This window comes from Quercus suber, unplaced genomic scaffold (genome assembly GCF_002906115.3).
Source record: "Quercus suber isolate HL8 unplaced genomic scaffold, Cork oak 2.0 scaffold_7, whole genome shotgun sequence".
Classification (NCBI taxonomy): domain Eukaryota; kingdom Viridiplantae; phylum Streptophyta; class Magnoliopsida; order Fagales; family Fagaceae; genus Quercus; species Quercus suber.
In genome coordinates this window covers 237,702-248,805 of record NW_027069473.1, presented here as the reverse complement: position 1 = coordinate 248,805, position 11,104 = coordinate 237,702, and the positions used below count along the sequence as shown (strand labels likewise).

The 11,104-nt window shown below is 36.8% G+C and overlaps 2 protein-coding genes across 3 annotated transcripts; both read right to left on the bottom strand.

Moving 5' to 3' along the window:
- Positions 1-3,005: 3,005 nt before the first annotated feature.
- On the bottom strand, positions 3,006-3,570 carry LOC111987771 (uncharacterized). Its single transcript, XM_024019516.2, has one exon. The coding sequence runs from the start codon at positions 3,372-3,374 to the stop codon at positions 3,186-3,188; it is 189 nt and encodes a 62-aa protein (XP_023875284.1). The 5' UTR covers positions 3,375-3,570; the 3' UTR covers positions 3,006-3,185.
- A 568-nt stretch (positions 3,571-4,138) lies between these two features.
- LOC111987643 (uncharacterized) lies at positions 4,139-6,666 on the bottom strand. 2 transcript variants are annotated; one of them, XM_024019370.2, is made up of 2 exons: positions 6,330-6,666; positions 4,139-5,291 (listed from the first exon to the last, which is right to left on the bottom strand). In XM_024019370.2, the coding sequence occupies exons 1-2, from the start codon at positions 6,469-6,471 to the stop codon at positions 4,291-4,293; spliced, it is 1,143 nt and encodes a 380-aa protein (XP_023875138.1). In that variant the 5' UTR covers positions 6,472-6,666; the 3' UTR covers positions 4,139-4,290. The 2 variants fall into 2 exon arrangements, with proteins under 2 accessions (XP_023875138.1, XP_023875146.1); XM_024019378.2 differs by having other exon boundaries at positions 4,139-5,275; positions 6,330-6,442.
- Positions 6,667-11,104: the final 4,438 nt, after the last annotated feature.

Genomic DNA, 11,104 nt, shown 5'->3' with positions numbered 1-11,104 from the left:
GCTTTTGTGTACGTTGAGTTGTGTGATATTAAAGGTTCATTCCCCTTGCCCCGTGTGTGTATTGGTTTGCTGTTTCTCAAAAAAGGACAGGCCTAGAAAAAGAAGGTACTAGTAAATTATGAGAAGTACCACTCAGAGTAGTTAAAAAATTAATAATGGATTGAAAAATTTAACACAGTACTGGTGGTACCTTTCATGCACAAAGGCATTGTTAGCAACAACATGAGCACATACATTGCACTGTGCCACCCGTTATGTAAGAACAAGCTAGAACATGAACAGAGAAGAAGAACAGATTTTGCAGCTTCTACAGTAAATTGGTTGATTTTTTTGAATCTTTGAAGACAACACAATTGTTTGAATGTTTATATATAGTTAAAAGAGGAAGGGGAACAAATTGCATTTTGAAAATCATCTCTTTGACATAATGCTTAGTAGTTTGATAGAGTCGAATTAGTGTCAATAATTAATTATGTGTGTGCATAGTTGATATGGTTAACAGTACTGGAAAGTGGAAACCAATTCACTTTGAAAATCATCTCTTTTTGTGTGTGTATAGTTTTGGTGAGTAAATCACCTCATTGTCACAGCCATCAATTCCATCATTTTTTTTTTCTTCTTCAAAGTTGATTTTTTTCCCTGTTTTTTTATTGGGGTTTGAAATTAGGTACCAAATTGGATATGACAACATAATTTGGTTATATTAGAGAATTTTTGGGAGCAGTGACAGCTCCTGGATTTTTTTTTTAGGGGGTCAACAGTGGTAGAGTTATGAATTTGTCACGAGGGGCAAGTAAAAAAATTAAATAATTAATTTCTTTATATGTCCATATTATGTACATTATACAATAATCTAAAATAGTATTCTGAATATAATTTAGTATAAATATCAGTAAGACAACAACTATTAAATACATAAAAATAACTAATCATATACATGACCAGTCTCTTAGAATTGGACTAACGTTAAATGTGAAACTAAGAAAAAAAAATAGTATATGATATAAGTTTTTACTTTTAAAGTATATGGTTTCTTAATCATACATACACGTGGTCAGTCTCTTGGAATTGGAGAAAGCATCAAAAGTGTTATTGGGTTTGGAAATCTATAAAGTATTTATCAAACTATTTGATCAAATAGAGAGAAAATCTAAGAAAACATAGAAGAGAAAAAGAAAGATAGAGAGAATGATAAAAGAATCATAAATATAAATATAGATCTGTTGGTTGTAACAGTGGTGTACTTTTTTGTTGACGAAGAAGAAAAGTGCAGGAAAAAAACAACTTTATTCTACTATCAATGGAGAAGTAAGCCAAAGTCCTAGATTTTTTTTTTTTTTTTAAATCAAATGAGCAAAAATTTGAAACATTTTTTTTCTTTCTTATGAAATAAATATTTTAAGAATAGTGCTATTGACACAGCAATTTCACAACAAAATCTAGGTGGCAAGTTGTTAAAGGTTGAAAAAAAGTGATCTTAGTTGTGGGTTTTGATAAAAATCAGTTACAACTTGCCACTTAACGTTTATTGTTAAATTATTGTGAAAATATTGTGAAAGTAGCATTAAAATGATTATATTCAAACTTATATCAGCTGGGTTTAAACAAAATTTAGGGTCGGGGGTTCAAAATTTTATTTTAAGGGCTCAAAAATGTTTTTTTTTTTATTATTAAAAATCATATATATATATAATTGGCCAAAGTCAAGAAAAATTATTGCTAAATTTAGTGCATGATCAATCATAGATGATTTTCAGAATTAAAGAAAAATTTTGAGCTACATATATTGATAGGTGGTTAAGTTGAAACTTGAAATATATTAAGAAATAATAATGATTTTTTATTTATATTTTGTAAACACTAAATGAAAATTAGTTTTATTTTTAATTTAGTGTTGAATATGAATGTAATTCTCTTTCTTAAATGGTGTTTTTTTTTCTTCTTCTTTGTGCTTTAGCCCCAAAGATGAAATTCTGATTTCGTCCCTTAGAAGATTTTTTTTTTTTTTTTTGAAAATGAGGAAGCGAGGAAGAGGGATTCGAACCCTAAATCTCCTAATAAAAAAGAGCATGTTATGCTATTGAACTACAGTGCTCTTAACCTAGTGGGTTCTAGTTAGCTTAATTAGTAAAATTTCTTGTCGTTAAATAAGAGATCCGAGGTTTGAACTCCGTTTACCCCAAAAATCAATTGATGCCCTAAAATAATGATAAGAGCAATCATTATAAGCTTAACCCTCACATGAGGGTCTTGCATCTTACATATGGTAATTTATGACATTAATGACCGTGAATATGAGGAACAAGAACAACAATACTATGAATATAATAATATTTATACTCAATTTCATAACTTGTTGACTTGTGTGATTGTAAGTGGTTAATGAAAAATGATGGCTCTATATTGGCAGAAAGTATCCACCACTCATAGCCACATAAGTCAACAAGTTGTAAAATTGGGTGTGCGATTGGGTGTGTCTCCATAATTATTCTGTGAGGATTGTTTTGTTTTGGAGTTGATTAGTTCAGATTGTAGGAAACAGCTACTTATGTGACAAGAGAGGCGTGATAGAAAAGTGGGTCCGTCCAACTCCAAGCATGGCTCTTCTCCATGAACAAAGTTATAGCTAATAGCTTCGTCTTTATTATGAAGGAAAAAGTTAATTATCCAAGTCATTCGAAACCCATTATTCATGTTTTTAATGCCAATCACGGAATATCTTTGAAATTTTTTGAACGTAATCATGGTAACACACATATAAGAGGGCTTTGTAAGCAGTGACAACATGTGCACATACCTTGCTTGTGCCACCCTTTAAGAAAGTCCAAGCAAGCAAATGAACAAAGAGAAAAGAAAACACGAATGGTTGAGTAATGATGAAAGCTAGAGATAATTGAGGTAATCAGCTCTATAAAGTATAATCTATATATGTAGTTGTCTATCATTTGGCTTTTAATAATGTAACTCATGACACAAACAAAATTAAAACGAAAAAGAAATTGGAAAAAAATAAAGAATGTCTTATCTCATTATTCTTCACAAAATGAATGGAGGATAGATTATAGTTAAATATTTTGGAATCATATATGAAGTGACAGAGACCCCGGAAGCAATATGGGAGGGTGAAGCCTATAGAATGTATTTTCTTTTGTAGCAAAAGAGGCCTTCATATTCACAAGCAGTCCTCATTGTTTCTGAGATTTCTTGCGGATATCTTTCACCCATTTGAAATTTAATATTGACTTCCCAATCTTGCTCCCTTTAGACCCATCCTTGTTCTTCTTCTTGTCATTCTCTGATGCTGCTGCTGATGATGGTGGCGGGGGATCGGGGTGATCGTCCCATTGATCAGCCCATGAAAGTCCAGAATCCATCTCTCCTTATTATTATTTTTTTCCCCCTAACACTCTTTGAATTTCCTGAATTGGAACCTTTTTAGATAAACAGCTTTAGAAGTTTGTTTTAAAATTCATTTGCTTATTTTAGGCTCATGTTGGCTTAGCCCTTAATTGGACGGACGCAAGGAATAAATTTGTTGGATGGTGGTTATTTTGGATGAACAGCCATCGAAATTTGCTTAAGCTACCAGTTGCTTAATCAAAGTTGCTTTACTCAATTTGATTCTTAACGTGGTCAAATCCTTTTCTTTTGACTAAAGGAATGAATTTGGTTATTTTGGTGAACAAAGGATGTCCCTTCGTGTAGCCTTTTTGACTGGGTCTCTATTGCTCAAGGCAATGATCAAATCTACATTTATGCCAAACCTTACATTTGCCTAATCATCTCAGCCACTAACTCACTGGCTAAATTAGGAGAAAATACACCATGCATCCAGAGCATGTTTCCTTCCTCTTACATGGAGGTGGACCCCACACGTGTTGGGTCCACCCCAATGTGAGATGAGAGATACTTGCTTCAGATGCATGGTATACCTCCACGCTAAATTTTAGGACAGGTTTTTGTTCTTAAAGTGAGATTCCTTTCAACTGTTTTAGAAAGCAAAGATTATACTTATTAACTTGTTTGCTCAAACAAACAACTCATCCTCCAGATAACAGGTTCTAACACCTCCAACATCATGAACAACAAAACTAACTGCAAATCATGGACCCTGTATTCCAATTTGTTTGCGACATAATGAAAAGAAAAAAATATCTTATCAATAAGATTTATAAGTTTACAATGAGAGCCGATAAACAAATACATGAAGAACCAATGGAATACAGATTAAAAATAGGGAGCACCAAAATAGGAGTCATTTGCTTAGCCTTTTTACTTGGGAATACATTATCACCTATAAAATTCAATATGACCGGCAATCTCCCTACAAAACAACTTTGACTCACTAGCCAACTTCAGGCTCTTGACAATGGCAAGTCCTGTTTGTTTGTGTGTAGATGATGGCTTATATGACATGGCAGCTTCTTTGCTCCCCAGCGACAGAGCCCCCCTGGCAGGAATCACATTTTCCCACCAAAATTCACGTAAAATGGCATGTATCATATCCCAATAAGAACGGTCTCTATGTACACGGAATATTGTGCTTCCATTTGGCGTCCAGCAATACAAATCAACCCATTCTCTGTCCATTATCTCCATTTGACCCTGCACTTGAGGCATGTAATAGAATGGCATAGTTGACCAGGGCAGACCAGTCTCGGGCTTACCCTTGTTATATGGGCACTTTACTTCCAGGATCCCACCTCCTGGAAAGCAACCAAGAAGACCATCAGGGGAAGCACCCATCCAACCAAAACGCTCCTCTGAATGAGTTGCAAACCCTAAGGAGCTCACCTCACGACCTGTGATGCTTCTGTACCGGTCTACAGCCTCTGCTTCATTGAGCACACCCCACTCCATGGCACACTTTTTAGAAGTTTTCACAATTTCTACTTCTGATTCAAAGACTTTCTCATGCCAGAGCTCAAAGCGACGGGTTCCTTTCCAAAAGCCCAAGGCAGTGCTGAAAGTGCTTGTGGTCAGCTTGTCCTTGCGAAGAGCAAACCATTCTTCTGAACGTTGGGGAGCCTCAGATGGAGTAAGTTGTGCAGCCAACACCAAAGATGAGGGTGGACGGCCAATGAGAGGAGCAGTTGGAGAGATCAACGTTGACTTGCATGTGGAAATGATTCTCAGGATTCCATTTCCATGCTTTTCTTTTGGAGACAGCAACAAAACTGATTGATGGTGAGTGCCATATGGCCTAGAGACACAAACATTGCTCATTGCTGAGATAATCATACAGTTGATAGCAACTTTATTTCGATGAAGGATCCTACAAAGGCCACATACTGCTTGAAAGTTTAGTTGAAGAGTTTAGCAAAAAACATTTTAGGAAAATCTTCCTATACAAGATAATATTGTTGGAGTACAACATACTGAGAGAAATAGAGAAATGACTTTATAAAATAAAAACAAATAATTGATCTATAATAAATATGAAAGGAAGCATTATATGCCACTGCTAAACCGCTAACAAGGGGTGTCAATGAAATCAACAGGCTGGACAAATGTCTTTTTATTTCTTCACTCAAGCAGCCTTCCATCGAAATAAGCATATTTGATAAGCAAGGATTTGCAAAAGATTTTTTTGTTGAAGTAAAGAATTGAATACTCATTCCTTATCCTACAGCAGCATTATGCAATTCCTTTTCTGGGAGTAGAACAGTCTAAAATAATGAATGCGTATACTTGACTAAGCTATATTGATACAGGCCAAAACTATGAATCTGAACCTTTCCCGTTCCAAAGGAAAGAGCCTCTAATTTTAGTCACATATGGCCCATGAAAAATACAGTCAACACTTGGCAGTGACAGGCAAAAATTGATCATTTCATGTCAATTCACCTAACCTTTTCTCAAACATGAATTTTATCACGTAACTTGATGCACTTATCAACTACTTGACTCTAACAGTGACATTTCCAGGACTTGTCAAGCAACTAATTTTTGCAGATAAACATTGCAAAATAGATAAGAATAACTTATTGAAATTTGCTGAAAATAATCCTCAACCCTCAATAGTTAGAAACAAATTATTCACCCCCCAAAATAACAACTTTCTTACCCATAGCTAAGTTAATCTAATTGAATGTTTTCACAAAATATAGCCCACAGACCAAAAAGCAATAAGATAAATTAACCAGGCAATTACTTCCCTTGTTTCCATTAGTGCCAATTAGAGGTTAATACATCAGACAAACTAAAATGGGCATGAGCACAAAAGCAAAAAAAAAAACCAATCCCTAACAAACAAACAACACTAATTATTAAGCAGATAAGAGCAAAAAACAAAAACAAAAAAGAACGCAAGGTGTTTGATTTAATACCTGAGAGAGACCTAGAGTTAAAGGAATTAACTTTGGGGTATGAAAAGGCCGAGGGCGGGCTCAGAATGCAAGTGGGTCCTCCATTATTAAGCCAAAAATGGGAAGCTTTGGGTTGAGAGGAGGCGGCTTGAATGAGCTTCATCGCTTAAAGTTTGCACATAATCATGACCAAAGCCATGAAAGAATAAGAAGATCAAGTTAACAAATTACTGTAAGTTCAAGTTTTTGTGCAGCTAAGTTTAAGGCTATGGCGGTAGTTGAATAAGGGGTTTTGCTGCAATTCATGGATGAAGAGAGAGAGAGAGTCTTGAGTGAGCCGATCAAATAATTTCAGATGCGCAACGTTTTGGATACTCATGCAATACGCCGTCGTTGCGATTTTTTTATTTTTATTTTTTTATACTCTTTTTCAGTTTTTCCAATAGGATAAAGATTTTTTTTTTTGGGTGTAAATTATTACAGTATTTTTTTTTTTCGAAATGGTAAATTACTTTTTAGATTTTTGAATTTTTGGTATTTTTCATTTCAACATATAGTATTTTATTCTAACCTCAAAGTTAGAAATTTTTATTTAAACTTTCTATCATATATACTCATTTTTTCTATTGACACTATTGAATATCACATTACTAACTTGTTTCAATGAAATTTAATTTGAAGTTTAATTGAAACTTACTATGATATCAAAAATAAAAATAAAGGGTCCGTTTGGATTGAATTTATTATTGCTGAAACTGAAAACAGAAAACACTGTAACGAAATAATTTTTAAATTGTAAATAGTATCGGTGGGACCCATTTTAAATATTTTTTAGTACATGAACAGTGCATAAACAGTGTATGCATTGTTCATAAACCTGCACCTTTTGTCTCTGAAAGTCAACATAAGCAGCTGGAAAAAAAAAAAGAAAAAAATAAATAAAAGAAAAGAGAACCAAAACGCCAATGCCAGACGCAGACGTGCAATCCAAACCGCACCAAACTTACCGAATATTTTAGGATTTAATTAAACTAAATAAAAATCAAAGTATGTTAAAGAAAAATGGCTAAAATATACTATTAAATTAATTCAAAACTAAAAACCTCATATAGGTTGTAGGGTCAATTTTGGTGGCCCAAGCCCAAAAGATCTAGAGTTTTGAGTCCAATGAACCCGAGATAATGAATTTGTAGAAAATGGGTGAAAGAGTTGGGCTGGATAGGAATTAAACAACGGCTAGCATGAGATTCAAAGATAAATAAACATAAAGGCACTCATAAAGCCTGATAGATAGTTCATAAATTATAATCTTATTTCTGAACTCCAACAATCTTTTGTACTACAGTTTCTTTTTTTTTTTTTTTTTTTTCTCTCCCTTTTTCTCCCCCCTCTTCTTATGGGGGATCTTTCACATTATATAGTGCCTCTTGGATCATATTGATCGTACACTTGTTAGTCATCTGAGTATCTACTTGAGTATATATCCCATCAAACCTCTTCTTTGGTTCTCTGTGAATGGTGGTGGTTGAGAGTGCACTGTTCAGAGGTCTTCTCCATATTAATGCGGCTAGAAAAGTTGCTGCAGTGCATTTAATGTGGTGGTACCACTTTTCCTCCAAATATTTATCCGTTCTTATCATTTCCATACATGCTTGAAGTTTATCCTTATTATTGGAACCGTCAGGAAGGCCACTTGAACCACCCAGGTACTTGCTTGACCGAGAATCACTGTATACGAGAAGATCATACTTTTCGGACCACCAGCGCTCTCTTCGAACTATACTCTTCGCTCATTTCCAAGTATGTTTTGCCCACCTGGGTCCTTTCTCAATCACTTTCTCCTCTTCGGACACGCCCTAGTCTTCGATTAGGGCCTTAGGCCCATTATATAACTCTGAGATTTTACCTCCACAATAGCCCCTCAAAATTTTAGTTTTTCCTTCGCATCCGAGGAGAAAAAATAAGATTTTGATTTGACACAGAAAGTAAAAGATAAAAACTCGAAGAATACCTGAGTTTACATGCGCGTGAGCATAAATCTGGGCGCTTTATTATTGCCGCTGCTGTTTTGGTATTCACGAAGTGGTATTGATTACTCCAGGCGGCGTTTTGATCTCTCGCATCCAACATTGGATGATCGATCCAAAGGACGATGTTTTTCCTCAGAATTTGGGTGGGATAACTCCCACCCACTTTCTTGCTCCTACATAAGGCCTTAAAGAATACTCTCTCTCTTTTACTTTGCGATTTTTTACTCTCCAGCAAACCCAAATGTTCAAGCTCATCAGCCTTTTCAAATCATCCATCTCATTTCTACAAAAATTCACGCAAATCCTTCCAAGGATTTAAGGATCACTCCCTAACCCTATTCGTGTAAGTTTTAATCCCTTCAAACCCTTTATTCTCTTCTCGGCCAACGCTTTCGGCCCTCAAACTCTCATTTCTCAGTTATTACTCTCTGTCTCCCTCTGTTTGACCAAAAATGGGTAAATTTCAGTATCTTGTCGACAGTCCTACCTTAATAGAGGCATTTAAGCAAACATACGGCATATCACAGAGAGTAAACCTGAGGTATTATCCTACAGAAAGGATAGTATCTGACCGAAGAGAAGGAGAAGTCGTAATCCCTATGATTGCATTCCTAGAAGGGGGAATGACTCTCCCTATGGGTTCTGTTACCAAAAATTACCTTCGTAACCACAGGCTTTATCCTGACCAGTGCGCGCCTAACATCTTTAGGATCCTAGAGGCAATTGACGCTTTGAATCATCACTTAGGACTAGGGCTCACCTAGCTTGACGTAGAACACATGTACAAATGTCATAGCTAAAAAGGAGGGGGATATTATCTTAAATCCCGATCCAACATTGTTCGGCTCGTCTCCTGCCTTCCTAAATCTAACAAAGGGATGAAAGACGATTATCTGATCATCTCGGGCGCATGGCATGACGGTCTTCATTGCCTAACCGAGCCAGGAGAGCCAGGTGGGACATCCTAGATTTAGGTTTCCTAACAGTAGATTTGGACCCTTTGTTGTTGTTGTTTTTTTTTTTTTTTTTTAAAATGATTTTTCTTCTCTTTGTATTGGTATTTTCAAGTTTTTGACTGAATTCTGTTGTGGTGTTAACATATAAAGCACACGTTACTCCTCGTCTTAGCCTTACAAACGTTGCGCCGCTCAACTACTTACTAAGATAAAAAATTTTTGTAAGTGAAGATGGACAACTCCGGGATGTTCCTCTTATTCTTGGTTACACATTAAAACTGAGTGATTGTCAGTCGGTCGGCAATGCTATAACGTAGGGGGACTATCAGATTAACCGAATAGAAATCTCTCGGCGCAACTTTCTGGTGCCATTTGATCTTGCCCCCGTGCCACATCCAAATCCGCAGGCCATACCACAGCTCATACAGCTAGTTCAACAGGTTCCTCTTGAAGCAGCTGCAGAAAGAGAAGGAGTCGCTTCTTTAACCTTTTCGCTTGAGGAACAGATCGATCAGTTCAAGTTTAAAGAAGAGGCTTCAGGAGGGGTACAGGTCGTTCAGATCTCGGACGCCGAAGAGGAGATTGACATGCAATCCAGTGCTCTCCCTCCAGTCCTGATAATTGCTGTTCCAGACGATTCTTTAGAAGAGGAAGACATGGCAAGTCTCAAGGACTTGATGAAGAATAGAACTAAAAAAGTTGGGGCCAAAGAGACCAGTACGTCTCAACCAGCTGTTAATCTCCCTCCACCACCTCCTTAAATTCCCTCCGATCTCGGCTTAAAACCATTGCCAGATCCGAAGAAGAAGAGGCCCATTACGGATAATGAAGAGAGGGAGGTGGTGCCTCCAAAAGGGGCAAAGCAATAGAAAGTAGATAAGGGCCAACAGAGTAAAAGGGCTTTGTCAACTGAGAGCCGAGACGCAGCTCTTGTCGCTGAAGTGTGCCGAGGGCAACGCACTTGGACTCCTAAACTGGAGCTGGATGGTGCTCCCATCTCCTAGGATACCTCCCTCAGGAATTACCACGGGGGGAGGGAAAGTTTAGTTGCTGAAGCCCTGGAGCAGCCACTTCTCCTTTCAAAGGATATGGAGTCTTACAGGCATTTCAGCCAGTATGAACTCTTCTTATTCCTTAAAAGGGATTTGGCCATGGTAAGTGAACTAGTCCATTTTTTCAATTAAAATGTTGATTAATTAATTAATTAATTTTTTTACTTTATATTGAAATTTTTCCTTCTACTATATAGATTACCCATCAAGTTTATGTGGCCGAAGAGTGGAATAAAAGAACTTTTAATGAAGCCCAGGCCGAGGCTCATACTCGGTTTGAGGTTAAAAAATTTCTAGGTAGTCTGAAGGAAGATTATTCTTGGCTGTTCGAGCAGCTGAGAGATATGACAAGCCAAAGGGATAATCTTGATGCTAGCCTGAAGACCACTGAAAAGCAGGCTGAAGACCAACGCAAGTAGTTGCGCATGACCGAGATTAATATGGAGGCAGAGAGAGAGAGTTGGTCAAAGGTCTTCGTGCTGAACTATAGAAAGCCAAGGAAGCTGTTCAGTTGGCCAAGAAAGATGCTCAGCTGGCCAAAGAGGCAGTGAAGGCTGAGAGACAGGTAGCATATACTCTTGGGGTGGAAGAGGCCTAACTTAGACTCACTGAGGAGTTCACAAAGGTCTGTAGGGAATATTGCGATGTAACTTGGGATAAAGCCCTTGAAGCTGTTGGGGTCCCTCCAGAGGCTGACTTGAGGCAGCCTAAGATAGTTTTCTACCACTTAGACATTTGCGAACTCTTAGAAGTTTCGG